At 46.2% G+C, this 27,492-nt stretch overlaps 7 protein-coding genes across 13 annotated transcripts; 6 read left to right on the top strand and 1 right to left on the bottom strand.

Annotated features, from left to right (window-relative positions):
- Window positions 1-136: 136 nt before the first annotated feature.
- Vti1a (Vesicle transport through interaction with t-SNAREs 1a) lies at window positions 137-1,570 on the top strand. Its single transcript, NM_138209.4, has 2 exons — window positions 137-371; window positions 436-1,570. Exons 1-2 carry the CDS (start codon window positions 278-280, stop codon window positions 1,032-1,034), a joined length of 693 nt encoding a protein of 230 aa, NP_612053.1. The 5' UTR covers window positions 137-277; the 3' UTR covers window positions 1,035-1,570.
- Window positions 1,105-2,539, bottom strand: RabX6. 2 transcript variants are annotated; one of them, NM_138208.4, is made up of 2 exons: window positions 2,257-2,539; window positions 1,105-2,107 (listed from the first exon to the last, which is right to left on the bottom strand). In NM_138208.4, exons 1-2 carry the CDS (start codon window positions 2,434-2,436, stop codon window positions 1,646-1,648), a joined length of 642 nt encoding a protein of 213 aa, NP_612052.1. In that variant the 5' UTR covers window positions 2,437-2,539; the 3' UTR covers window positions 1,105-1,645. Both variants share the same exon structure in this region, with proteins under 2 accessions (NP_612052.1, NP_001261219.1).
- A 435-nt stretch (window positions 2,540-2,974) lies between these two features.
- CG32483 (uncharacterized protein) lies at window positions 2,975-4,533 on the top strand (the record flags this gene model as incomplete). The annotated part of the gene is made up of 4 exons (NM_167839.2): window positions 2,975-3,026; window positions 3,097-3,882; window positions 3,936-4,121; window positions 4,176-4,533. The coding sequence occupies 4 exons, from the start codon at window positions 2,975-2,977 to the stop codon at window positions 4,469-4,471; spliced, it is 1,320 nt and encodes a 439-aa protein (NP_728540.1). The 3' UTR covers window positions 4,472-4,533.
- Window positions 4,534-5,097: 564 nt separating this feature from the next.
- Window positions 5,098-7,114, top strand: hiro (highroad). Its single transcript, NM_138207.3, has 4 exons — window positions 5,098-5,254; window positions 5,684-6,475; window positions 6,529-6,714; window positions 6,770-7,114. The coding sequence occupies exons 1-4, from the start codon at window positions 5,188-5,190 to the stop codon at window positions 7,063-7,065; spliced, it is 1,341 nt and encodes a 446-aa protein (NP_612051.1). The 5' UTR covers window positions 5,098-5,187; the 3' UTR covers window positions 7,066-7,114.
- A 392-nt stretch (window positions 7,115-7,506) lies between these two features.
- On the top strand, window positions 7,507-10,171 carry ebd1 (earthbound 1). The gene is made up of 2 exons (NM_138206.2): window positions 7,507-8,028; window positions 8,365-10,171. The coding sequence occupies exons 1-2, from the start codon at window positions 7,909-7,911 to the stop codon at window positions 9,988-9,990; spliced, it is 1,746 nt and encodes a 581-aa protein (NP_612050.1). The 5' UTR covers window positions 7,507-7,908; the 3' UTR covers window positions 9,991-10,171.
- A 414-nt stretch (window positions 10,172-10,585) lies between these two features.
- CG3386 (uncharacterized protein) lies at window positions 10,586-12,620 on the top strand. Of its 4 annotated transcripts, none has more exons than NM_001274288.1 (4): window positions 10,586-10,693; window positions 10,863-11,199; window positions 11,270-11,683; window positions 11,746-12,394. In NM_001274288.1, exons 3-4 carry the CDS (start codon window positions 11,270-11,272, stop codon window positions 12,196-12,198), a joined length of 867 nt encoding a protein of 288 aa, NP_001261217.1. In that variant the 5' UTR covers window positions 10,586-10,693; window positions 10,863-11,199; the 3' UTR covers window positions 12,199-12,394. The 4 variants fall into 4 exon arrangements, with proteins under 4 accessions (NP_001261217.1, NP_001261216.1, NP_612049.1 ...); NM_001274287.1 differs by lacking the exon at window positions 10,586-10,693 and adding an exon at window positions 10,737-10,782; NM_138205.2 differs by lacking the exon at window positions 10,586-10,693.
- A 109-nt stretch (window positions 12,621-12,729) lies between these two features.
- On the top strand, window positions 12,730-15,177 carry CG17129 (uncharacterized protein). 3 transcript variants are annotated; one of them, NM_167838.3, is made up of 3 exons: window positions 12,730-12,882; window positions 13,061-13,159; window positions 13,229-15,177. In NM_167838.3, exon 3 carries the CDS (start codon window positions 13,311-13,313, stop codon window positions 15,054-15,056), a length of 1,746 nt encoding a protein of 581 aa, NP_728537.1. In that variant the 5' UTR covers window positions 12,730-12,882; window positions 13,061-13,159; window positions 13,229-13,310; the 3' UTR covers window positions 15,057-15,177. The 3 variants fall into 3 exon arrangements, with proteins under 3 accessions (NP_728537.1, NP_728536.1, NP_612048.2); NM_167837.3 differs by having other exon boundaries at window positions 12,952-13,159; NM_138204.4 differs by having other exon boundaries at window positions 12,730-13,159.
- The last annotated feature ends 12,315 nt before the right edge of the window (window positions 15,178-27,492 follow it).

Raw genomic sequence — 27,492 nt, 5'->3', positions numbered from 1 at the left:
TATTTAAAACGGAAGTTGGTTTTATCTGAGTTCTTACGAGAATATTGTAGTCCTTGAAGTTGGCAGTGTTTTTTACATGAGTATGGCAACGCTGACTCGAAATCAGAGTGACCACGACTTAAAAGTATTTATAGATTGCTGTATTACTGTTCACCTCATGACTCGGCCACACTTGGACAATGTTTACTTCTTTTCTTCGATAAATCTGTAATTTTCGCGAACTAAAACAGAACAAATACCATAAACAACTGAATAAGGTAGAATAAAAACCGCACAAATGTCGCTTCTGGAGCAATACGAACAGCAATACGCCACGTTAATAGCAGAAATAACGGCCCATATTGGACGGCTGCAGCAGCAAAACAACAACAGTGAGTGGGATGATTGTCCATGGATTGTACATTATGGTGATTACCATTTGTCCATTTACTCCAGGCGAGCGCCATGATTTGTGCAGCAAGATCGACTCCAGTTTGCCCGAGGCTCAGGAATTGCTGGAGCAGATGGGTCTGGAGGTGAGGGAGCTAAATCCTGGACTGCGGAGCAGCTTCAACGGAAAGCTGCAGGTGGCCCAGGCAGAACTGAAACGGCTGCAGGCGGAGTACAGGTTGACCAAGGACAAACAGCGCTCCCAAGCCAACACATTCACCACTCTGGACTTGGGTGACAGCTATGAGGATGTGTCCATAAGTACAGATCAACGCCAACGCCTCTTGGACAACTCGGAAAGGATTGAACGGACGGGCAACAGGTTAACCGAAGGGTACAGAGTGGCCTTGGAGACGGAGCAACTGGGCGCCCAGGTCCTAAATGATCTGCACCACCAAAGGGAAACTCTACAGGGAGCCAGGGCTCGACTTCGAGAAACCAATGCCGAGCTGGGAAGAGCTTCTCGCACTCTGAATACCATGATGTTAAGAGCCCTGCGGGAGAAGGTGGTCTTGTATGGAGTGGGTGTCTGCTTTGTGGTGGCCGTGGGCGTCAGTCTCTATCTGACCTTCGCACCCAGTTCAAGCAGCACCGCCTCGTCGTAGTAATTTTAGCTAGCAAACCAATAGCCAATGATCTTAGCCCAAATTCAAATGTTATAGAAGCCTGTCCATTCCAATTTCGTGAGTTGATTATTTATTGTTTAGTATATTTTATTTTTACGAGATATTCTGTGGAAGAAAGCTGCAGATTACGCACTAATCTATATAAGATAGGATGGAGTATTACGTGCAATAAGAGTCGAAGCTTAGAGTAGTTATCTGCGGTCAATCGATGTCTATATATTTTGTTGTCCTTTTACCTTTAAGATTAAATTGACCTTCTTGTTAATCGATGGAATTCCTATTACTTTTTAATTCTTACCGCAGATTTCTAACCTATCACTCGCGTATCCGCCATCCTAGCTTACGTGTACAAAGTTTAAGTGGTTAATGTTTGGCGCCTGGTTAATAGAAACTAATCCTACTCTATGACTCGTGTTCGCGTTCGGGACGTATTTTTCGTAAAAATTCGAATTGAACATGTACGTATCTAAAAATCATAACATAGCCGAAAGCTATCAATAAATAAAGGAAACAGTAAAAATGCATCTCTGCGTGAGCATTGAGCCTGGCGGGAATAAGGGTTCCTAGCCGAACTCAATGTTCCCCAACTGCTAGCAGCCGCAGGAGGAGGCGTCCTCCTCGTTGGTCGCCGCGCCGCTGCTCGCAGTGTCCACCTGGAAGCTCTTGTGCTCCAGTGCCTGCAGTTCCATTTTGGAGCGATTGGCGTGGACCAGTTGCCTAGAGATGTCACGGAACATCTCCTCCACACCGGCGCCGCTGCGACAGGAGGTCTTGTACGTGGCACTGATCAGTGAGTGGCACTGCTCGCAGAAGGCCTCCACTTCCTCATCGCTGACCTCCGGCTCCCTGCCATCCAGATCGCTCTTATTGCCACAGATGAAGATCTTGGCATTCTCTGCATAGGTCACAATGTCCAGCAAGTGCTGCGACAGCGAGTGGAACGAAGCGGCGTTGTCCAAAGCAAAGACCAGGATGGCTCCCTCGGCGAACTTGTAGTACGAGGATGTGACCGAGGCCACACGCTCCATGCCACCGGTGTCCCAGAGTTGGAGCTGTCAAAGAAGACGGTATATACATAAGTGTCTCACAACGCAATAAGTTGTAAGTCTGAAGAACTGTGGCTTTCGTCTAGAAATCGAACTAAAGAGCTTAAGGATTCATATCTCAGCCATCACGCCCTTTTAGAGGTTCCCGAGCCCACCTTGATCTGCTTTTCATTCACACTGTATTCCCTATCGATGTGGTCCAGTCCCAACGTGGATTTCCTGTCCGTATCCGTGATGAAGGTGTTGGTGGCGAAGCGCCGGAACAGGGAGCTCTTGCCCACTCCGTAGTCGCCGCACAGGATCACCTTTTGTTTGGGTATGCGCATCGTGGCCATGGCTGTGATCGCTCGATTAATCCCAAGTTAATCCAATTAATATATTATTTTGCACCTGCAGACACAAAGGCGACAACAACAGTGCGACAACAGCTGTTTGTGCAAAAACAGCCAACATCGCAGAGTTGCCAGCCATTTGAACGCTATCGATAACCGATAATTCGAGTTATTCGAATTCAAATGGTCTTATCAGTTGAGATCTGCATTTGGTTTTAGTTTAGGCAAAACAATTCCACCCATTATAATAATAATATACAATATTGTAAAATTGTTTATGAAAAAGGGATTATTTATGGAGGAAGTTATCGTTTCAACATTAGTTGTACCTAAATATACGTACATAAACAGATATTCAACTTCTTTTTAAAAGGGAATATACAAATTCAAAAATGATTATCATCCCTCTTCTGAATGATTGAAAGAACCAGATCGATAGAAGTTATCATTTTTGAAAAACTATTATCTGATGTCAAGTTCTGCTGATAGTGCTGTACCCGTTAAATAAGCCCGTGCGCTTGAGTATCACTTTCAGTTGAAAATGTCGATTCGGTTGGTAGCACTCCTGGCATTGTTCGCCGCCTTGGCGCATGGTAAGAATCGTAAATCGAGCGCTATCTCTGAAATGTGGTAATCTTTAAATGAACTAATGGCGCATCCTAGGCAAACCCGGATACGGTCCCGGAGAGCAGGACTGGGGCTACGTAGATGTGCGTCCCGGTGCCCACATGTTCTACTGGCTGTACTACACCACCGCCAATGTTTCGAGCTATACCGAAAGACCATTAGCCATTTGGCTCCAAGGAGGTCCCGGTGCCTCTTCGACGGGGTATGGAAACTTTGAAGAACTTGGGCCCGTCGATTTGTACGGAGATTGGCGCAGCTGGACCTGGGTGAAGGACATGAATGTCCTCTTTATTGACAACCCCGTAGGCAGTGGTTTTAGCTACGTGGACAACACGGCCTTTTACACGGCCACCAATAAGGAGATCGCTCTAGATTTGGTTGAGCTGATGAAGGGATTCTATACCCTGCATCCAGAGTTCGAGGAGGTGCCGCTGCATATATTCTGCGAGAGTTACGGTGGAAAGATGGCGCCGGAGTTTGCACTCGAACTGTACTACGCCAAGAAGCGTGGTGAGGTCAAGAGCAACCTTACCTCGGTGGCTTTGGGGGATCCATGGACCTCGCCCATCGACTCCGTGCTCGCATGGGGACCTTTTCTCAGAGAAATGGGAATCGTGGACCACGCGGGATACAATGCCATTCAAGAGGCAGCGAACTTCACGGCTCAGTTGGTGGAGGAGGAGCGATGGATTCAGGCCACCTATCAGTGGGGCAACACCCAGTGGGAGGTGATGAAAGCCTCCAAGGGTGTGGACTTCTACAACGTGCTGAAGGAGACAAAGGGTGGTCTCTACCAGAGATCAAAGGCCTTGACCTCCGAAGGTGAACCAAATACTTCGATACGATATTTTTCAAACCATGATATTTCCCTGCAGAACGTCTGTATCGCACCATGGTGAAATACGATATTGATGAGGATCGAACCAAGTTACTGGAGGATCTGATGCGGGGCCCGGTGGCGGAAACCCTGGGTATACCTTCGAATGTCATCTGGGGATCGCAGAGTGGGACCACTTTTGACATCCACAGAACGGACTTCATGAAGCCAGTCATCCACATTGGTAGGGATATTACTTCTTATATAACGAAAGCGTCTGACATCCATTGAATGACAGTGAACGAATTGCTGGAGAAGACTCCTCTGAAGGTCGGCGTATTCTCCGGTGGCCTGGATTTGATTTGCGCCACACCGGGCACCGTCAACTGGATAGCCAAGCTGGACTGGAGCCGAAAGGACGAGTACCTGGCTGCTCCACGCAATGGCATCACGGTGGATCGCATCTTGGAGGGCTATCAAAAGACGGGCGGTAACTTTACCATGTTCTGGATCAACCGAAGTGGTCACATGGCTCCGGCGGACAACCCTGCGGCTATGAGTCATGTACTTCGAGAGTTTACCTCATTTGGCTAAATTCATTTAAATTGAATTATAATAAACTCAGTATGCAAGCCAGTTGTATACTATATTCGTCTAAAAATAGAGGAGTGTTTTACTGAAAGTATATAATGTAAATCGTAATGGATTTTTTGCTTATAGAAGCTGGGGAAGTTATCCTATTAGTTATTTTGATAAATGTCAAATGTATGTCTTAATCTGCTCTTTAAAAAGCAATGCCCAGAATTGATGCATATATGATTATATGAACACCTAAAAATAATATAGTCAATCAATCAAAGAATGCTGATGATTTAAAAAGAGTTTTTGGGAGACACCTTAGATATCTTTCACGCATGTCACGTGGGATAAACCGCAAGTGATACCGAAAAATAATAGGAAAAGCCCTCGGAAAACCCACTCAAGATAGCAAAGTGCAATCTTTGCGATGATTTTGGAGCTTCATAGGCTCTATCTAAATATATGACACAAAGATTCGGCAAATCGGACGAGTGACAAGCACAGATTGACCAAAAAGCCGCGTCACCGTCCAGCGAAGGGCCATAAATACTCTGCAAACACAGTTCCCCTGCCCGCAGATTACGAATTCCAGGTGTGTCAGGTGCTGGCTGTTGCTATTTTACCTTCGATGTCTGGGAGCAACCAGCGATCAATTGGCAGTGGAACTGCCAAGTGTGCGGTTGTCTCTCGATCGGTGTCTCTTGGAATTGGAACTGAAACACTGGTGCAACATGGCTGGACGCGCTATCATCGCACTTTTGGCCCTACTGGGATTTGCCGGCTTGGCTTCCGTTGACGGTGAGAATCGTGATTTGTATTCCAATTAGGGGTGCTAATCAGTGAGAAAGTGTTCCAAAACAAACGGTTCTTTACGACTTGTAGAACAGGCCAACAGAATTATCTGTTACAGACTTTTTTACCTACTTTTATATCCGTAGATTGAAATACTTATGAATCGTTTGGGGACAGACCTTATTACCATTGTAAAAGATACAGTGACCAACCGCTATTCGGTTTGTTATAAGACAATACAATCAACTATCTACACTATCTATAACAATTAATCTTATCTAAATGGCTACTCGTGCAGCCGTTTAATATACTTAAAGGCTAGATTTCTCAAGTGTTCCCTAGAAATCAGGGGCTATCATGAAATTACAAAATCAAAGAGCTTTGTATATTAATAACTATTTAATCGAAATGAGCTATAATTCAATATACTCTCAGCACGCAAGGGCTATGGACCCGGTGATCAGGATTGGGGATTTGTGGATGTCAGGACTGGCGCCCACATGTTCTACTGGCTGTACTACACCACCGCCAATGTCTCCAGTTACACGGAGCGTCCGCTGGCCATTTGGCTCCAAGGAGGTCCAGGTGCCTCCTCAACGGGATACGGAAACTTTGAGGAGTTGGGTCCCCTGAAGCTCGACGGCAGCTACCGCGACTGGACTTGGGTGAAGGACATGAACGTGATGTTCATCGACAATCCCGTGGGCAGTGGTTTCAGCTACGTGGACGGATCTTCTTACTACACGACCAACAACAAGCAGATCGCCCTGGATCTCGTTGAGCTGATGAAGGGCTTCTACACAAACCACCCGGAATTCAAGACTGTGCCGCTGCACATCTTCTGCGAGAGTTATGGCGGAAAGATGGCCCCGGAGTTCGCTTTGGAGTTGGATTACGCCATCAAGCGCGGTGAGATCGAGAGCAACTTTGTTTCGGTGGCCTTGGGAGATCCCTGGACCTCACCCATAGACTCTGTGCTCTCGTGGGCTCCCTTCCTGCTGCAGTTGGGAATCGTGGATCAGGATGGCCATGACAAGATTGAAGCTTCGGCCCTGAAGACTAAGGACTATGTTGACCGCGAGAAGTGGACACAGGCCACTTTGCAGTGGAGCTCCACCCAGTCAGTGGTGCTGCGCGAGTCCAAGGGAGTGGACTTCTATAACGTGGAGACCCCAACATTGGGTGATCAGTACAGGTTGATGTCCAGAGCTGCCATGACTCCGGAGGGTAAGATCCGTTGCGTAACTTACCGAGCTGATTCTCATCAACCACTTATCCAGAGGTCATGTATCGCACCCTCGTGAAATTCGATGTGGATGAGGACCGCGACAAATTGCTGGAGGATCTAATGCTTGGACCCGTGACCGAGGCCCTCGGAATCAACACCGGAGTGAAATGGGGCGCCCAGAGCGGCACCACCTTCACCAAGCTGATGGGCGATTTCATGAAGCCAGCTGTGGATGTTGGTATGTTTCAACCGTCTGGGTGCTACCTCAAATTATAGCCTTATGACACTTTTAGTGGGTGAACTGCTGAACAACACCACCGTAAAAGTGGGCGTGTTCTCCGGAGGACTGGACCTGATTTGCGCCACTCCGGGAGCCGTCAACTGGATCGAAGCAATGGAATGGTCCGCCAAGCCATCTTACCAGGTCTCTCCGCGCGTGGGAATCACCGTAGATCGAGTTCTCGAGGGTTACGAGAAGACCTATGGCAACTTCAGCATGTTTTGGGTCAACCGGGCTGGTCACATGGTTCCTGCCGATAATCCCGCGGCCATGTCGCACATCCTGCGACACTTCACCAAATTCGGTTAAACAAATTAGCCGGAGAAAAGCGTTAAAATAAAGATTATTTTCGAAATGTATGGACTCGTGGGTTTCCAATTGGTGGTGGTTCGATTAATTTAAATTAAATATTGATTACAATTCGCAAAGACTTTATAGTTATATTTTACAGTGCAGTTAGTTGCAGATCTTGTGAAATCAATTCATTCTTAAACTGAAAACAAAATACATACATACATATGTATGTTCTCATTAATCTTACTCTACTTAAAAAGCGATCGCCTGCAGAGTTGCCACATGGCGAAAGTAACAGTAAAGTTGTCGCATGCGCAGTTGCACCCTCTCAGCTGGTCACACGCACACACACTCTCGCACACGCCGACTTCCCTTCCGTTCTAGTTGCCCACGTTGCGCATGCGAGAGCGAGAGAGGGAGCGAGCAGAGAATGAAAACTGCGCGAGATAACGCGGCAGCTATTTTTGTATGGGTCGTCGTCTAGTTCGCACGGACATCGGAAAATACGCAAGGTGCAGCGCACGGCCAGTTGGAAAATCACAATCAGAAGACAAATCGAGTGCCTAGGAAGAGAAAACGAAAGCGAATAGAGCCAAAGCGCATTGAAAGGCCAAAGAAAAGCGAGAAAAGCAGTGACGAAATGATTTGAATTCGCTTGACAGTCAACGCGCATAATCGTAGCCATCGCACACACACAGCCGCACGGACACACACACACAGGCGGGCGGGTGTGTGAGTGAGAGAGCAGAAAGGGTGCAAGGGGTGGGCGAAATTGAGTGGGCGCAGCAGCAGCAACAAAAACAAACAAGACGAAAACAAACGGCAATTGCCGTGTAAATTGCACGGAAAGCACAAACAATGCGGATACGCGAAAAACGCAAGTTGCAGAGGGAGCTGAGGGTGGAGAAGCGCGTGGAGAGGGAGAAAAAGGAGCACAAGGAGGCCTCCAAGACGCAGGACAACAACAACAAGGCGAAGGTAAGTGGCCACAGTCAAGCCTCGCAAAGTGTTTCCACCCCATTTCACTTCTCAAAGAACACGAGTGTAAATGACTTGATCTAGGCGTTTATTTGTATATAAGCTTGAATGAGTATGAGTATAAAAGCCCCATGTATTCCTTGAAACTTCGTCTTTCTTAACTGTTGCTTTTGTTAACATAACTAAATATGCAAAGACCTTCTGTTGTTTTGTCTACATTATTCATGTTCAGAGGGAGCACTGTATCTCTACATTCATGGTGGCATTACTTTGCACGATTTCAACTGTTACCATAAAACCCGGTAATAACAGCACTTTTTTTCCCTTCGTCGTTAGGCCACTGACACGGAGGTTCTCACACCAGCTCCTGCGCCTGCGCCTGCTCCACCAGCAGCACCCACTTCGACTGCATCACCCACACCCACTAGCACGCACACCCCCAGCCTGCCGGCCGCCGAGAAGGTGGCCTTCGACAATCGCATCAAGCGCAAGAATGTCCTGGCCCTCAACGAAAAGGTTGCTGCTCTGCGGGAATACGATCGGCTGCCGGTTTATAAGCACGTTGGCCGGCTGTTCAACTGCAGCCCAGATCAGATCAAGCGGATCGTGCAGCAGCGCGCTGAGATTCTGAACGCGTGGGATCAGCGAACCCGCAGGAGCCAGGACGCCAAGACCATGGAGACGAAGACCGTCAGGGTCTCGATGTTGGGCAAGGCCGTGTACGATTGGATACGCCGCATGATGTACTACAAGGACTTCAGCATCTCCGACGGACTCATCCAGAAGATGGCGCTGCAGTTCAAGAGCTCCATGAACCTGGCACATTTCTTTCCGCACCAGGAGTGGTGCGACAAGTTCAGACGCACCTACAGCATCCAACACAGCGACACCAGACTGTTGAAGATAGGCTACACGCAGGGCTACTCGGTGCAGATCAAGGACATCGTCAAGGACGTCATGTCGGAAAGCATGCCGGAAAGTGGGCCACGGAACGGCGAGGAGGATGACGAAGAGGTCAGCTTGGGCAGCCCGGTGAGCAGCCATCCCCGCAGCTATGTAGAAGACGAGGATGACGAGGTGGATGTCGACGGTGGCGGTATTAGCGGCGAGGATGATCTGGAGGAGGAGCCTGATGTCAAGCCCTCACTAAGCGAACTAAATTTTGCCAGGGCTCTGAAGCCCTTGCCGCCTCTAGTTAGACTGCCCCTCCAAGCTAACACACCGCCAGGCACCACTCAAAAAGTTCTCCTGGCCACACCCATTGTTCCGACGCAAGCGGGCGGACAGCCCATGACCATGACCATCATACCACTAGCCACGCTCGCTCAGAGCATCACCAAGATTCCTGCCCCACAGCAGCAGGACAAAGGACCGGTGGTACCGCCGCCCAAACTAGAGATCAAGCAGGAAAAGGAAATCAAAGTGGAGCCCAAGGACCCGGAAGAGCTCCTGGCGAAGCAGCCCGAGGCGGAGCTCCAGGAGAACGATGACCGAGCACAAAGGGAAAAGGATCTTGAAATTCCGCCTACAGTGCACATAAAAGTGGAGCCAGAGGCTGAGCTGGAATCGGAACTGGACCAAGACCCAGCGGATCTCGATGAAGACGCGAACAATGGTCGCTCCAGTGTCACCTCGCTGGCCGAGGTTCTGGCGGCCAATGTGGAGGACGAGATGGAGTACATCGAGCAGATGCGGCAGCGAAAGGTGAGTTCGCCTGCGGCAGTTGAAAACTCGCTGAATCCTCGCCAGGGCACCAAACGTCGCTATGAGTCCGCCCAAGACGATAACAACAATGGGGGATCCGGCCAAGAAAGTGGGTCCAGTGTCATCAGCTGCGCCGATGCACGCAAGTACCTAAAGCTACTCGAGGAGTTTGCTCTGTACAAGGAGAACTACCGGCTGATTGAGCTGATCACACGAGCCGATGAAGTGATGCGCGAAATGGATGACAATGTGCCGTAGAATGCTCCAAACAGTGAGCGCCACATGAAGGAGAACGAAGAGGAGGAGGAATAGCTGCAGCCAAAGAGTGTAATCTTTGCAAACTGATGCATCTAGAAGATGCACATCGGTCGGATGCAATCAATCATTAGATCTAAGGTGAACATAATTTGTATTCGAACCAAATAAACGCAATCAAACCAAGTTTCTAGTGAGTAAATTTGATGTGGTTATAAAATATTGTGATGAATGAGCTAATGTCAATTGTCAATTGGTCTGTTGGAACTATTTTATACTATGCTCCCGACTGTAACCCTATTATTTTGACCTGTGTTGTATGTTATAACAGCTACATTTCCTTCCACACATTCTCGCCAGAACAAAAAGTCGGCTAAATATACGCGCTAATTGTTTTTTTTTCGAAGTGCGCATGTCTGCCCTTAGTTGGGCTTCTTCTTCTTTTTTTGCCGGGCGGGAGGTCACCCACACACACACACACAGGCGAGCCAGAAGAGAGAAAGAGACAAAGCGCATGTAAATGAAAATAACGGAACAAAGAGGTCAATCATTGAATTCTATCTTGTTAAAGAGAGAATTTCCCTGATTCAGAGTGTATTTTAAAATTTTCCCTGATCAGTGTGAAATTTTGGAGAGCGAGTTAAAATAAATTCATACTTTGCTGATGATTTCCTTATGCCGACAATCTTGATTGGGGCTAAGATGGGTAAGTGCGCAGGTCTGCCCTTAGTTAAAGTCTGAATATTTGCTGCTTTCCTCTCCCGCACACACGTGCACCTAAATTGCGGGGGAGCTGTAAGTCATTGTTTAATCCATATAATTAAAACTAATACAATAAGAAAATCGGATTCAGCTACGTTTTTGTTTTCAAGCAGTATGTGGGAATCAAATGATTTATTGTGCATTTCCACACGCACACATGCACATGCCCATCGGGTCAGTCGGCTAATCAATCACTCAATCGAGACACATGCACACACACCCGCCCGTTTCGGCTCTACATCAATTCAGTTTGTGATTGTCGCTTGAGGAGAGCATAACGCCGGTCGTCAGGTGGTGGAAATAAGTTTATACATATATGAGCATCCAGATCCAGAGCAACTACAACAATCAGTGGGAGTATGTGAGGTGTTTACCAACACTAGACGCTAGAAGTGGCAACTCTGGCCAACTGTAATCAACAACAGCTGATTGGCTTGAACAACAGAAAAAGTAAATATTTATGTTTATATGCCAATGGATATGGTAATTAAATGTATCTTTCTGAATGCTGTGCTGGCAGATGGCAGCTGCACTGCCAGATCGGTTTAGTGCGGGCAAACGGCAGTTCTGGCGCGAGTTTCTGGCCCTTTATCAGGGAATGCCGGAGCTGTGGGACGTCCACCACCTCAATTACCGGAACAAGGAGCTGCGAAACCGGGCGTATGAGTTGCTGGAGAGGAAACTACGGGAGATACAGCCGAACGCTACGCGCACAGAAGTCGGCAGGCGCATCAACATATTTCGCACCAATTACAGGCGGGAGCAGATGCGAATCCTCAAGCAGAAGGAGCTGGGGCTGCACTCCGATCTCTGTAAGCCGACGCTCTGGTTCTACGACTACATGGGATTTCTCCTCACCCAGGAGACCTTCCAGCACAGGACCAGAAAAGGTCGGGGCGGCAGACAGAAGCAAGATTTTCGCAGGGAAAAGGATGTAAGATTACATTCTCAATGATTGAATGATACTTAAAAATAAATAAATTGTGTACCTCATAGGACAAATACCCCTTGAAAAATCCAGATCTCAACACGGAAAGCGTTTGTGATTGGCCGATCAAGGATGATAACGCTTTCAACTACCAGTCCGAACCGACCGCCCCGCAATCCGAAGAGGGTTCCCTGCTCAGTCCAAAATTGGAGATCATAGAGCCGGAAGAAGGGCAGTGTGAAGTCAAAGAGGAAAATAGTTTGGGAAATTCATTGGAAACGAAAGAACCCACATCCTCGATTCAAACAGATCCCGAGAACGAACGAGGAACTGCACCCATGCAACTCAGCGAGTCCTCCGAAGTTCTGGCCAGATCCTGGGCTATCCAGTACGAGGAAATGTCCCCCACGCAACGGATTCTGGCACGAAAGGCCATCGCAGACATCCTGTTTGAGGGATGCATGGGCAACCTGCGAGTAAACCGCGGCGAACAACAGAGCACCGTGGCAAATCATTTCTAAACCCTTGACTTCTACTATTACGTCATTTGATATTCCTGCATTTGTCACTCTACGATTTAATGAACATCTCATTGAAGTCTTCAAAAAAACAGAACTAAGCATACGGCTCTAAAGAAAGTTCGAAATCACTCAGGCCATAATAACGATGAACGAGGCATTGCAAACTAGAAAACTAGAATTTAAGTACTACAAATACAAAATATGAAATGTCTCTTTATACAAAAAATTTCATCCAAGTATTTAAGTTTCCCGCCAAATCATAACAGGGTTGGAAATCGACTTTCACTCAAACGAATGTTTCACTCATAAAATGTAGAGATGAGAGTCTTATGTTGTGCGAACACGAACACCCAATGGGGTAATAATTTATTAAACGTTTTCTCGGAACTCGCTCATAAAATGTCATCGATTATTTTTACGTTAAATTAAAGAGTTGTTTAAGTTTTAGGTATGTTTGGTTGTTGTTTACCTGAGCTATCGGATGTACAATCCACTATCTAATTGTCACGCACACATCTCTCCCCTAATATTTTCTATCGTATGTGGTTGAAGTGGATAAAATAAGATTCGCCGTTACCTGAATTTGGTCAAGTGCTGCGCAGGCGCTGGTCCTTAAAAACCATTTGCGCATCGATTTTGAAGGAGTAAATATCGTAGGAAAGAAAGAAACTAATGCGATCTGTGGTAGGTGTTCTATATTTGGCTACATTCTACATTCCGCTTAGACTTCTTCGAGCCATTTGACTTCTAAAGGCGAACCTTGAAGACACAGTGAGACCTCTCAGGATCCGCACTGTATTGCTTGCAAAACTGCAAAAACTAATAAGGCTTATCGATAATATTTTCAATATGTGTGATGCAGCAATTGTCAATAGATATTAGATTGCACATTTGCCGTCTCTCCTAATCTGCCAAAACTATCAAAACTGCAAGGGTGCAGTGAACTGGGCAAGAATTTAGCGTGAGTAGCAGTCACTATTATATGTTCACCTTCTATACATCACGAATCATCAATTCAATTCCATCGCAGGACCTGGCAGCTCTTACTTCGCTTTGATCGGAACAACCTGAAGGTAAAGAAGTCGCTACCTGCGAAGTTATTCGAGGAACTGATGGTAGCTAAATGGTTGAAACGGCTGGACGAGGTGAAAGGTGAAGAGAAATCCCAGCAGGACAAAGAAATGGAATCCGAGTCACCAGCTCAGAACCAAGAGAAACAGAAAGTACTAGCTAACCCATCAGTTGTGGACCTTTGCAGCGATGAAGAAGTTGAGAAATCAGTTGTTCGTTTTCGTGATATGGAAACACTGGACGTGGAATCAGTTATCCCCAATTCCTCGCTTATGGTCCTTGACGATGAGCTGGGCGAGATCACCCTGCAGGACTATGCTGATCACATCAATGGAAAATTGGATGAAGCGTCTTTGAGGAAGCGAAATCGCCGGGAGGAGGATAGCCCATCTCATAACGCCAAAAAACAGAGATCGATAAAAGAGTTTTTGACTCCCAAGAAATCAAAGCAAGGCCAAACATCATCTTTTGCCTTCCAGCGCTGTTTGAAAACGTATAGCAGACGACCAAAGCTAGAAAATTATACAAGTGGCGAAGCAGGCGGTATCACATCCAACATAGTTATGGTTGATGAAAGTCAAGAAGAAGCCCGCGAATCTCTTATAATTGATAATCCAAAACCAAAAACCCCAACAGATTGGAGGGAGCCTAACCAAAGTGATATCATGAAAGAGGTATCAAATTCCGACGACTTGATCGAGAAAGAAACTTCACCCTGTGATCCCTTAGCAAGCTTAGATATTAATGTTCCAAGTAAATCCGACCCAGAAGTGCCTTCTGAAATTTATGGAGAAGCGAACAAAAATATAAACATATTGAACGAATCACCAAAGAACATGCCGCTCCTGAAGGACATACTTTCAACTGACCCAGAGGCTCATAAAGAAAATAATCCTGATATGAGTATAACACCAGAAGTTCCCACCCAATCCCCAATAAATGCGATACGAATTCGTAGTGACCTGGTTCCCTACGCAGAGAATATGATTCGGGTTCGCACTGACCTGTTGCAGGAGCAAGTTGACCCGTCTGAACCTTTCAAGGCACTGGGAACAGCTGAAAAGCTAAGGTTGTTACCGCCAGGAAAACAGTGCAATAGCCTACAGCCGAAAACCACAGACATGGATGACTATAATCCCACATCAGTGACAACATCTACAAATTCACCGAATTTTCCGGATGCCGATGCACCAGGAATTACCTATACCTATCAAATAAATAGGCTACCATCACCACCTGCTCCAGCCACAACATCCAGCAATCCGGCGACTGCTCCCTATAATGCTTCTCCAGTTTCTACCCAACCCTCTGGTCTGCTGCCCGCACCAGTATTCCACGACGAAAATCCACGACCTCTCTCGGTAGTTACTACTTCTGTAATCAACTCCCGCTATCCAGTGGATCCGCGACCAGCCAATTCGTATTGGTACACTCGACCAAATCATCATCCAGCTACTCCGGTGGTTCCGACTCCGACCAGTACCACGTCCATTTATCAGCCGACCACCAGCTCCAGTTACCAAGGACAAAACCCTGTGCCTGCTGTACTGTCTAGTGGTTATATTCCTGGGCCTCCTGATTCCAGAGCTGCAAATAATAATGCGCCTATTGGAAGCAATCCTCGCACCGACTTGACCAACATCATGCGCATGCTAGCTGACGTGTCGTTCTTTGCCTATTGTCAAAACAATAGGGAGGCTTACCATCTGGTCAATCAGCTACGCCACAGTCTTCAGACGGGAGCCTCAAATCGTTTCCAAGCTCCCAGCGAAATGTTTGACCATTGAATCACATTGCAAATGACGTCCTCATCTCGAATATTTGTTTCTAGTCTAGTTTTAGGCCTTTGTTAAATGCGCAATTATAATTTGATAGTAAATATCAATAAAATCATAGTAATACAATATTACGAATTCTGGCATATATATATTATATATTCAGCATTGGCATTTATTAAGTTTTGTTTGTTTGTTTGTTTATGGGGATTTTCCAGTAGTGCTGTATCTACGGTTCATTACATTCATCTGATGATGAGCTTGCTCATCTTCATGAAAGATTCTACTCCACTGGAACTGATGAGTCTTAAATTAATGTATAACAAATAAGTTCAGGAATTAAGTTCCTATACAAGTTACTAAGCTCCAAGTAAAAGGACTGATAAGATTTAACCACTATATCCGTGACCGTTGCTGTAGGCCCGCAATTAAGCTAGACAAGGACAGGGAAGAATTCAAATCACTGCAAGATGCCGATTGGGCCTGGTTCCGATGGTTCTGAGCTGTTGTAGCACTTTGCACCTGTCGTCCGCCCAGCGCAAGTGAAAAATCAAGCGCAGCTTTAATTGATACAACAACCGCAGTGGAAACCCAGTTCTGGGTGAGTTGGGGTGATGGGATGCTGGCATTCTGGGCAGCAGTTGCAGTTGCACGTGTTGCCCGCAAACTAGTCGCGGCAAAAATGCTGTAAGAAATGCAAGGCAGCTGCCGCAAAAAAGCGGGGGGCTCATGGGGCACGATGCTTGGGACCCCACCAACGAAAGAATCAGGAGGGAAAAGCGCCCTTCGAGGGGCCGAGTCCTAAATGGGCATTGCAATTAAATGCAGCTGCTTTATTGATGCTGCAGCTTGGTTCGGCATCATCATGTATATAGAGATGCCTACTTGGCCGTTTCCACATTTATCTATGATTTAATATCTATAAACTATAGCATTTAACTTACTTTATGTGTGTAGTTTTGAATATTTAACAATTTAAGGAAGAGGAATGCGACCCAAGATCATGAAAAGGAATTATGTAGACGGAATATATATTATGTAGAATATAAATTGTATTGAGGGTTTTTTCATACCCAAGTGTCATTTTAATTAGTATAAAAACACACTTAATTGTTAAGTATATTTCAAGTCATCTCTGAATGGATAGGATACGATAAGCGTTGGAGCGGATGGCAAGGCCTGGCCAAAACCGTGAATATGCCTCAAACGCTGCCCCAGTGGGCGGGCGGTGGGCGTGGCAGTGCAGAGACGGAGTAAACTACCCGCGGTGGTCGCCGATTTCCTCCACTTGGTGGGCGCCAGCAATCTGCAACAGCAGCAATCTTCAGCAAAAACATCAACGGCAACAATCTGCAGCAGCAACAGCCACACAAACAATGTGCAACACGGCGCCTTTGCCTTTTTGGGACATTTAATGGGAGTTGCCGTTGCCTTTTTTGGTGCAACGAAATCAAGCAACAAAAATCTTTTTATCGCTCGATGCTTCTCTGCTTCTCTGCTTTTCCCCTTCGGATGATGATGATATCGTTTGTTTGTTGCCCGTTTGTTGGTTTATTCGCCAGCCAATGCAGTTGCATTAAAGTAAACGCTTTTTGAAGTGCCTATCTGGGCGAAAGGAGCCGCATTTGGGCCTTAACAGCGGCTCAAATGATCGCAATTTGGCCAAAACCAGCGCCCAGCCCTCTGGAAATGATTCGATTATAAATTCGTCGACATCAAGATAATCGCTAGATATATAACATCATCAGTTGGCCAGCTCAAGCGAAAATGCACTTGGATATATGACTACTTTTTCCAAATTAGTCGTGCTTATTTAATCTGTATTTCCAGACAGCCTTTTGTCGAGCTCAAATGTGGGTAAACAGTGGAACAAAAACCAATTGCAGTTCCCACACACTGCGGCACGCGTCGGACACGAAAACCACCCCGAAATCAGAGGCGCATCCAGCGGATTGCAGGTGCGACCACAGTGCGAGGTGGTGGTCACATAGGGGTGGGAATCCCATTAGATCTGGGCTCTGGACAGTTGCTTCGGTTGCTTCTCAGCGCGTCGCGAGAATCGGGAATCCGGAGAGTCACACGAGAACCGAAACAGTTGCTCATGTTGTGAATGGAAATGAAGTGGGAATGGGAAATTGCGTCCAGAGTGAGGGTGGGATTCTTGTGTCGTGTGAACTTTGGCGAGGAATTATTTGCCCACCAACAAGAGGAAGATTCGCCAGAGCATCGGAGCCCGATGCGGGGACCAGGAGAAGCTCTTGAATTCAAATTAAGTTGGAGCCGATATTCTCAGGAGGTGTGTCTGACTTAATGTGGGAAACAGACCCAGAATGCGACTGGGAATGGGTACGGGAGGAATTCCTCAGATTTTTGGGGCTCCTCTCGGGCTGCGCTGGCCAGCGCAATTACACGATCAAAAATTCTCCTCGCACTTTTTGCCGCATTTTCAATTCGAAAATATCTCAGGTGCTGTTCGCATGACCGAAGTGTGGGACTGAGAACTGATTCGGATGGGTATGATTCGGATGGGCACATATAGATTTGCTATCCTGCCTGCATCTTAATGAATTGCCGGCCATTTGGTGCCGCGCTGCTAAACGAGCATTACCTATTAAGACCAGGCCATGAGCCCCATAAAAGTTGACAAGAGCAGCTGGAAATTCAAAAATCCACAGCCAGAATTTTGCGTTAATGATGGGACAACCGAAAAAAGGATACGGCGCCTTTTGATTCTCGGCATATTTTCTGCTCAGCACGGCGTCGATTGTTCTTTGTTTATTTATTTTTTTTTTTTTGGTTTTTTGGCCGAAACTTTTATGAGCGAATGAGTAAGCCGAAAAGTGGAGCTTTCGGCGACACCTTTTAAGCGCGCCAATCGAATCAGTGTTTTAACACGAGAATACCATTTCCAAAACGAGCTAATTAACGACTCCCGAAATAAAAAAATATAAATAAGAATATATAAAAAGACAGCCCGAAATTCTACGAATACCCCGCGGGCAGCTGCAAACGGAGAATTGGGCAAACGGAATTCATATTCGTTTGATTCCATTTCGCCATCCTGCGAAAGTGAAACCGCAGCAGGTGATCGCCATCATCATTTTTTGCCAACAAGTTTTGGCAATTTGAAAATCTCTGCGCTAATTACTGACGACTGGACTTGGGAATCGGGGACATGCAGCTGCTGCCTGGGAATCGGAGTCCGGATTGGGAACGAAACTGGGACCCAAACAGGGACCTTGTTGCCTAATTGAACCCATCAATTCGGAGTTAATGAAGTGGCAGCCGGTCCAGAAAATGTCGCTGTGCATTTTCAGCTCCAGCGACGCTGCAATTCATGAGGCATCTCTCTTTTTCGGCCGATAACGGGGCATAAAACACATTTGCCAACTGAGAGTAGAGCTTCCTGTACAGCAGCCACTGGCTACCGTGGCGGCCGTTTAATTAGCTTGTTAATTGGCCATGAGCCATCGCCATCGCCATCCCCATCTACCAAGTGCAACTCCATTCGCCTCAGCCCCTCGATTTTGCAACTTCATTAATAACTGAGATAGCCAGATTTTCTTTGGCCAACTGCCGTTTGTCATAGATAAATTTACAGAGAAAGAAAACGGGGCCTTTGATTATCACCAAGCATACAAAAACCACAACTTGTTGAATTAACATATCATCTATTCGAACTAAGATTTTCTTCGCGTGCATGTGGAATCTGCAGTCACAACTAGGAGGCTGTGTATTGGGAGGCTCTCCTCTATCGACGTTGCAGTGACAAATGATATGTTGACAACAGCCAACAGGTAGTTGCAAAATTTTGACTTTTGCTTATCGTCGAGGTGCGAGACATTATATGTGCATAAATGTGCAGATGGAGGAGGATGGTGAATGGATGCTGTGGACTGGGAGCCCCATCTGCCACAGCTTCATTTGCGAAATCTCCCGTTTATGATGATCATTTACCGCCTCGCAATTACTCATTGTTATCAGCTCACAAGCGGGGATCTTTATGTAAAGAAGCTTTTCTGGTAGTCATCCCCCAGCATATCACGGATCATCGATCATCATTTACGAGGACTATCAGTTAAGTGGAAGGGAACAATCTTTAAATGGCAACGAAAAATTAATAAGAATATTTAGGAACATTTTTTATAACTTTTAAAAATCTTAAAGTTTCTGCCAAAATAATATTGACTTGATTCAGCATAGAAAAATTACGAAGAAAGGGTTCTTTCTACAGAATACAATATCATTTCATCTGATCTTCTTAGCCCCAAAAATGTTTCTCCTTCTGTGTAGCATTTGTTTCCTCTCTTTCGTTTTCAGGAGAACTGCGTTTACGTTCCCACGGAGACTTTTTACCCCAGGCAATCACCCCTTTAAAAACCCCTCAACCCAAAACCCACCACCTTATAACTGCTATCTTACCCCTTAACCCCTCCATGGAAACAACTTCCACACAGAGCTTCCCCTGAATTTCCCCTAAGTTTCTCCTCACTGAGCATGCGCGACCGTTTCCCCAGCTGAGGAAACTTCCCCAACTGGCTGAGGTTCCCCACCTTGGCGATCCATTGGAGAATTGCTCCTTTTCTCTCTCTCTCTTTCATCTTCGTAAGATCGGTTCTTTGGCAATGTTGGAGCAGCAAACGAATTGGGTTCGTATTCATGCGGAAATGATCGCACTGACCTTTCTGCAAATCGATGCTGGCTGCATTCTGCATTTTCCAAACGGATCCATCTGCATTTTGCGGTTTCAGATTTTAAGGGCAACAGCAATTAGGGAAATTAAAAAAATATTTTATGCTGCTAAGTATTAATAAACTAGGATATCCACATTTCATGCCAATAATCTCAGCGGCAGGAGTGGAAATCATCGACGAACGACCTTTTGATCTGCTTTGTTGCACTCAGTCAATACAATTATTATTGATTTGCGCTGGCTTTCGCGAGCTTGGCTTTATTAGGGCGCTCCAAGGTGAACCTGAACCTGCTCCTCGCATCCCGATCTTTGGCTGAACCGAAACCTGAATCTTAACCCCAACCTGAAGCTGCAGCTGAACCTGAACCTCAGCGCTGCCCATGGCGCGCAATTTGCGTCTACGTGTCCGAGATTTGTAGTTGCAATCAGTTTGAACTGTCGAGAAGGAACCCGGCAACACGGCAACCCGGCAACCTGGGTACCCGTGGAGCCACGATTACGTGCCGGGGCCAGGTTCAATCTCGATCTCGGACATCTGACTTGGGACGCTCTTGGACTTCAATTTAGGTTCAATAACTGTGAAACAATCAGTGGCCGGCAGTTGGGGTAAAAGTCAAATATTGGCCATCATTTCGATGCGGTGTAGTTGGTAGAGTAAGGGAAATCTTCTGCACTTATAGTCTCTTTGTGCTTATTGCTAAATCAAAATTATTGAAATAATTTATAATGATTTTATTTCGCAGTGCATAATCCTTTTGATAACTCCTCGTTGAATAGTATTTATCATGGCATAATCTACATCTTCAATGTGTTCATCTGGTCATCCGTTATGACCACGATTACTCACTTCCATCGAGAGGGCTTTAATCCCGCAGTCACGGCGATCGGCCGAATTACTTTATTAAAGGCCTTCCACGACCATGTTGGACTTCAGCTTTGGCTAAATGGCATTTTAATCAAAATTGTCGCCCGGGGGCCTTGGCCAGCATTAATGCGCTGCATTATGGCCGTGGCAGCAAATTAAAGCCGCCTAAATGTTAAACAATTTGCACTCGGGCTCGGGTGCATTAGTCAGCGAGTCAAGGAGCCAGGGAGAGATGGCCGAAAAGCGCTGTCTGTCTGCAAACAACCCGGTTTTGTCCGACGATCTTGGTCAAGTGGTTGGATCGTCTGGCTCACCGTCTCCCTGGCTGGCTGGTTGAGTGACCAAGCCGGGTCTTCTCTAGTCTAGTTAACTTAATTTCAACGTCACGTCGTCACAGTTGGCCGTCACCGTGGTCGTCGTTCTGGTATTCGCAGTCGGATTTGTATGCTCTAACTGCCGTTTTTACGTCTGCTTCTAATATTGCTCGATTTCGAGGTCATGGGAAAAAGCATATTCAGTTGACCGCACAATTTCAACTGAAAAAACTAACTAGGAGATTATTAATTTATGGCCCAATTTCAGACATATATATTGTTACTCACTAGTAATATATGAAACAACCCAATGAAATTAAACTTTTTATAACATACAACATAAACAGTTACATAATATGTTCAACATTTCGAAAAATTCTTTGAGGCAATTTAATTTGTTAACTCAAGATGTTTTCACACCTGAGCATTTAGTGCTGCCCGACAAACTTGACCCAATTGGAGCCTCGTCGTTCCCGGGAATGTCTCTCCAAAGAGCTGAGGGCCACTTGGCGATCGCCGGTGGGCAATGCCAAACAATATCAGCTTAATGACTCAATTCCGTTTAATTGAACACCGGGCTGGGCAATTACACAAGACATTTAGTGGCTGTAATGCGACCACTTGACTCGTTTCGTTTCGTTTCGTTTCGATTCGATTCTCTGTCGTCTGGCGTTTCCACATAATTAAAAGGCCGGATTCTAATTACCGCCCCACCCCCGCGCAGTGGGGAAATGTGTCAGAAGGCATTTAGAGGGGCATTCGTTTATGCAAATGCCACAACAAAAATAACGCCCAGCTGCAAACTCGGGTGTGCGCATGACAAACGACTTGAACTTGCGACTGGCGGGCAAAAGACACAGAATCATAATAAAAACGAAAATGAAATTCGCAAAATTTAATAAAGTTTGTCGGCCGCCATAAATTGCGTTAAGCGTTTACCATTTACATACATGTGTGCGACATGCTGAGAAGTCTCGAAGGTGAACAGCACGCAGAAACTCACAAGCTCAGAAAAACGGCAGCCCAGAGTCAAGTTTGTGCCTTAAGTCTTTCGTTTTTTGTCAAGTTTGTGTCTTGGGTGTTTCGTTTTTTTTTTTTTTGGCACAGTGCGTTCGCATTTGCATTTGCATTTGGCTGCTGCAGCCAATTTTTAATTGATATTTAATTGCGGCCACACAATTAAACGCAAATAAAATTATATAGTTTTTTAATGCCCGCAGCTGCAAATTGAACGCAAATGTAATTTGATTTTATTATTTTATTTCACTATTTACTTATGAGCTTAACGGGCTACTTAAGTTTTTATTGAAACCCGAGAGCAGCTGTCGTAGGCAGACAATGGGCGGCGAAAAGGTGGCAAGCTCTTGAGAGCAGATGCGGCAAAGTGGCTGCCATCGGTGGTACCCATGGTCTGGTCTAGTCCCGAGTCCCATCTATTGTCCTGCAAACCCTTGTCTAACACTCATCAAGTTCAATTGAAGTTCTCACGTTCGCATTTGTTGGGCTAATTGGAGTGGGGATCTCTTTCTGTTCACAGTTTTTCCAGTGAAACAGGAAACGCACTCAAAGAGCTTTGGATTCTCGTGTGGGAATCCATGGGATTCATTTGATGATTGCCTGGCAAATGGACGCGGCAAAAAACCAAGACCAAAGCTTACAGACTGTTCAAACCCTCTGATTGAGACAAACTGATCCAAATTTATCTTGTCGGTAGCCTAAAGTCGGCTATTGGCGTTGGCGGGGCTTTGAATTGATTTCAAATTGGCTTGAAATAGGGATCAAGTCGATTGAAAATTATAGTTAATTTAAGCCAAAAGATTCAAAGTTTTGTAAAAGGAGAAATCAAACAATGTAGTTGCGAGTTCTAGTGAAACGACTATCCGCAACGAAACTGCACAACATGCCACCTCCTTCGCCCTTGACCATGGCTCTAAATTAGTGTCTTTCGGTAAACTATTCCTGCTTATCTGCTTGTCTATATCAACATATCGGCCGCTATCTGGCCATTCGGCCATTTGGCCATTTGGCTGCCTGCCCGCGGCCTAACTGGCCGGCAACATTGAACTCGACAAGCAAAGGCAAGGATTTTGTTGCGTCTGCAACTTTCTTGGCGTCTGCAACCCACGGCCAAGATTTGGCGCCATTGAAATTGAACAACATGCAAAGCAAGGCTGTTAAACAAAAAAAAAAAACCAAGGAATAGCCCCCACTGAACAAGGAGAACTCGAACTGGGGCTGCGGAGCAGACCACGCACCTCAACCTCAAGCTCAGCTTCAGATTCAGATTCGCATTCGGATGCAGGCCCGATCCGAGATTCAGCCCAGACATTCGTGGGGTTTTGTTTGGCAACAGACAACAGGCGCAAACGGGGGCATTGAATGCTTTATTTGGTAGTGGAAACGATTTGCCAGCTTGGTGCCAAGTTATGCGTCGCCCATGGCTGCGAAAAAAGAAATAGTAAAGCAGCAGTAAAATGGGCAAGACAACAGGCGCCCAGCTGCACTCGGCACTCGAATTTCCGACTATTGAACTTTCGACTGGGAACACCATGTCAGCAGCATTCGATTAACTTTAATTTGGGCCGCAAATCGCAGATGCTGCTGCTGCTGCTGATGCTGCTGCTGTGCTTGTTCGTGTTGCTGATGGGCAGATGTTGCTGCGTTTGTCATCGCTGCGACAACAGCAACTTGCAACATGGCTGTCAGGCTTTTTGGACAGCGGCAACTGCAGCAGGGACACTGAGCATCAAACGATGCCGCATTTGCTTCCGCCATCATTAATAATCCCAATGGCCATATGCTGATATACTGCTGCAATGATGCTACCAATACCAGATACTGTTGGTCTTGTTCTTGTTCTGATGTTGCCTGATCTTGTTGCTGTCATTTCGCTGGGACTTTTAATTTATTTATGGTTTGGCCTTTGCCGCATTCAACTGCCAATGGCAACTGGCCAATCTGGATGGGATGTAACTGGGCATCGGGGATCCGCCAGCTTGCAGCATCCAGTGTCGAGTGTCCCCCTAAATGGCAATTAAGCAAACAATTTATAGCGAAAATGTTCGATTTAATTAATGTTTGGGCTGCACGCAGAAATTAGCAAACACATGTGCCATTCGGCTGGAAAAGCTGGGAAGGCAGGCACCTCGCTGATGGAGAGCCACCAAGTGGTACTTCTTGGGCAGAAGTTACAGGCCATAAACACGCCAAAATTTCGAGCCGACAGCGCCAGCAATTTAAATAAAACTTTTGCTTAATTGCATCGCATGTGGCTGCAACTGGGCTGCAACTCTCCGTTTGCGATCGTTAATTTAAATTGAACACATTTAGGACATGGACTTGGATCTCGCATCTCGGACTGGGACTGGAAGTGGAACTGGGATTGGGATTGGGATTGGGATGGGGATTGGGTTGGTCTGCCTGCCGATGGGTGCTTTAATTGCCATCGAACCCGAAGCTCTCTGCAGATGTTGGCCCCTTGAGCAGCGGCTAAACGATTTCGTTTAATGCAAGTGCCCATCATTTTGGGCCTTTCCACGTGCTGAAAGTGATTTCCTCTGCCTGCCCGCCGGACATTTTGGTTATGGCGAACCGGCAATTAAGGCTCTTTTCGGCTCACCTTCCTTTTTGAAAGTGGGGAGTGGGGCAGGAGCCGCTTGCCTAATGACTTTTTAATTGGCCGCTTCGATCCGGAGGCGCAGGCAAATGTCCATGCCCAAATAGACCAGAGGATAACTGGTAATTCGAGTCGCAATTGAGCCATCAGATGACGATGTGCCCGGTAATCCGAGACGCCTCCATCTAAGCTCCAATTCGCACTTGGCAGCGATTCGTGTCAGCTGCATCATTAATGTCTCAATTCATGGCCGTAAAAAGCAAAATATACAAAGAACAGAAGCTGCAGCCTGAAACGGTAGCCAAAAATCGGGGCCACTCGAATTACAAGTGGCACGCTCTTAACTTAAGAGTTTTAAGAGTTACTTTCAGGTGATTTACTAGGAGTCCCAGATCGTATTTTAATTTGGCGATCGAATTTGGCTTGGTTATTATGGCATGTTTTTCAAGTTTATCTCCCTGATACTTTTGTTCGAGCCGAAACCATTTTATCTTAATTTTTTTGCATTTACCCAACCACAACTAATCACTCACTATAATCGCTGCCCAAAAAGTCATTTTTCTTTTGGGCCAACCCGAAATAACGTTATTTATTTCCCCAATTTCAACTCATCAATTTCTGCCAACAGAGTTACATCTTCATGTGGCAGAGGCAGTCGGACAAATGGGCCCGAGTTCAGCTCCAGAAATCAGAAATTAAAGCGGGACACGCAAGGTAAGAAATTCAATTAAGGATCTGTCGTTCTGGGGGCTTTGACATAACTTAGATGCGGCTGGCTCCCACTCGAAATTCGGAATTGGCCTGGCCTGGCAAGGCACCCCAGCAGGGTGTGGCGCCTATAAAGGATATGGACATGGGCTGGGACTGGGACATGGAACATGGTCATCGGACGGAGGAGGCAAGCGCAGCGGGTTTGTGCATTTTAATGCCTCCGACGGTGGCATCGATGTCTCGGTATCGGTAGGAGTCAGGGATTGAATCGGATCGGTTCGGATCGGATCGGATCGGGTCGTATTGGTTTGTCTGGGACTGGTTGTTTATGCTGGTGTTATTTTCATTGCAAACAAATGATGAGGAACACGCAAACGCACTCAGACGGTCCTTCGTCTGCTGGGCCACAGGAAAAGAGGCCCCGGGGTCTCAAATTGAAATCACAATGAGTTGAGGACTTCTGAAGTCCGACTGGCAGGCACATAAATTTCATCGCAGAGCGAAATTCGAGCAAAATTATTGGATGATTTTTATGGTCACTTAAAGTGGGTTTTTATGTGGCCCAGGAGGCAGTGAGCAGTGCACATAAAAATAAATGGAAAAGCGCAAGAACATTCTGCCTGCTCGTGATTAAAAATATATTTTGAAATTCTGCTAAAATCGATTGCATCTCAATTTTTGCCGTTCGCTCTCCTCATTTTAATTTCATGTTAAGAATTCTTTATGCGCCCCGCGCAAAAAGGGATAAAATATTTACAGTTTATTAAGGCTGATTGAAATTTATGCGGCACCGCCGAAAAGCCACAAAAATGAGCCGAAATTCCATCAGAGTGCTAATGCGTGTTTGATGCTGCTTGCAGGTGTTGAGGCAACTGCGTTTTTTATGATAAGATAGCACCCCAGACGATCGACCCAAAATCGGAGGATGTTTTAATGAGCCAGAAGGCACTGTTCTTGGGTGCCCAGCATGGAGGATCTGCCAGCATTCCACTCAGCAAAAAATCAAAACGATTGCCAAAGATATCAGCTGTACTCAGGCTATCAAAAATTATTATAAGAATTTTTTAAGATTTTTCTGTCGCAAATCGATTAGATGTTTTACATCATTTACATGACTCACCACTAGTTAAGAGGTGAAAATCAAAAGTAAATAGATTTTTTTCCCGTTTACATCATACATCATACATTCTGGCTGGAACTTATCGCTCAACGCCGTTGGAATTATGCGAGCAACTCCTTAAAAGACCAACTCTTGGCAATATGTGCTGCGGATCGGGTTGCGAGCCGCCGCCTGGTGATTGACCAAGTCGTGACTTGGCCTCCCACGTCCCGCCAACTTTTCCACTCCTCTCGGCAAATTGAGTTTGCACTGGGAGCCTTTGTTTGCCAGTCTGCTAGACAAGTGCGTGGGCCAGGCTGAAACCGCAGTCTCAACCGCAGCTGCTTCCAAAAGGGTCGCCAGTCTGGATCCCCTTTCCCAAGTCGCTCCGCCATTCCCAAGTCTTGAGGTTCCAGGTCCCATTGGCGACATCTGTGATCCTCGGCAGACTCGCCTTTTTAAGGCAAGCGAGCCGACAGGCCCCACACACTTCCCCTCGTCTTCGAGGGCTCCATGGATCCATATTGTGGTCCAGCTGCTCCACTCCTCCACTTTCAGAGGTGCAGCTATACCGCATTTCAGTCGCTGCGATGTTGAATGTCTTAGAACTTAGAACTTAGTGGTACAAAAATCGGTCATCTTAATAACTTATATTTATTTCATATATAATATATCTTAATACTTACGAATAGAGAGCCATTTGATTCAAACAACAAATCTTCAATATAAATGTGTAGTTATAATATTATTGAAATAGTTATTAAATAGTTGAAGCACTTAATAATAGTCGCCTCTTTAGTCACCGCTCTCTAGTCACTTGCAAGTTGCAACCATCTCTAAAAAGTTGCCGCGGAAAATGTTCTGGTTCGTTTCATTTATGGCTATGATGTCTGTGCGATATTTGCGTGTTTTTCAAACTTGGGGAGCTGGTGAGCTGATCATAGTGGCAGGATGGGTGTGGAGTGCTGCTCTGGGGAGTGGGCGTGGCAACGAGGGGGCGGTGGATTAAGCTGAGATCTGCGTGGGCCGACTGCAGGTGTTCCCACAGACTGATGGGCGCCATTAGCAGACGCGATGTGGGCGCCGCGGAACGCCCATTTCAATGAAAAGGCGCCAGGAAAAGCGCAGCGGTAATCTTTGATGCGAATTC

This window comes from Drosophila melanogaster, chromosome 3L (assembly GCF_000001215.4).
Source record: "Drosophila melanogaster chromosome 3L".
In the NCBI taxonomy this organism is placed as follows: domain Eukaryota; kingdom Metazoa; phylum Arthropoda; class Insecta; order Diptera; family Drosophilidae; genus Drosophila; species Drosophila melanogaster.
The sequence above is the reverse complement of the archived record's forward strand: the minus strand, read 5'-3'. Positions and strand labels throughout refer to the sequence as shown.

Bases quoted from the DNA above. Each gene is read 5' to 3' on its own strand.
- Vti1a (NM_138209.4), top strand. From the start codon at position 278: ATGTCGCTTCTGGAGCAATACGAACAGCAATACGCCACGTTAATAGCA. The intron at 372-435 runs GTGAGTGGGATG...CATTTACTCCAG, and splicing joins GCAGCAGCAAAACAACAACA to GCGAGCGCCATGATTTGTGC.
- RabX6 (NM_138208.4), bottom strand. From the start codon at position 2,436: ATGGCCACGATGCGCATACCCAAACAAAAGGTGATCCTGTGCGGCGAC. The intron at 2,108-2,256 runs GTGGGCTCGGGA...CTTCTTTGACAG, and splicing joins TGAATGAAAAGCAGATCAAG to CTCCAACTCTGGGACACCGG.
- hiro (NM_138207.3), top strand. From the start codon at position 5,188: ATGGCTGGACGCGCTATCATCGCACTTTTGGCCCTACTGGGATTTGCC. The intron at 5,255-5,683 runs GTGAGAATCGTG...ATATACTCTCAG, and splicing joins CGGCTTGGCTTCCGTTGACG to CACGCAAGGGCTATGGACCC. The intron at 6,715-6,769 runs GTATGTTTCAAC...TGACACTTTTAG, and splicing joins GAAGCCAGCTGTGGATGTTG to TGGGTGAACTGCTGAACAAC.
- ebd1 (NM_138206.2), top strand. From the start codon at position 7,909: ATGCGGATACGCGAAAAACGCAAGTTGCAGAGGGAGCTGAGGGTGGAG. The intron at 8,029-8,364 runs GTAAGTGGCCAC...CTTCGTCGTTAG, and splicing joins ACAACAACAACAAGGCGAAG to GCCACTGACACGGAGGTTCT.
- CG3386 (NM_001274289.1), top strand. From the start codon at position 11,270: ATGGCAGCTGCACTGCCAGATCGGTTTAGTGCGGGCAAACGGCAGTTC. The intron at 11,684-11,745 runs GTAAGATTACAT...TGTACCTCATAG, and splicing joins ATTTTCGCAGGGAAAAGGAT to GACAAATACCCCTTGAAAAA.
- CG17129 (NM_167838.3), top strand. From the start codon at position 13,311: ATGGTAGCTAAATGGTTGAAACGGCTGGACGAGGTGAAAGGTGAAGAG.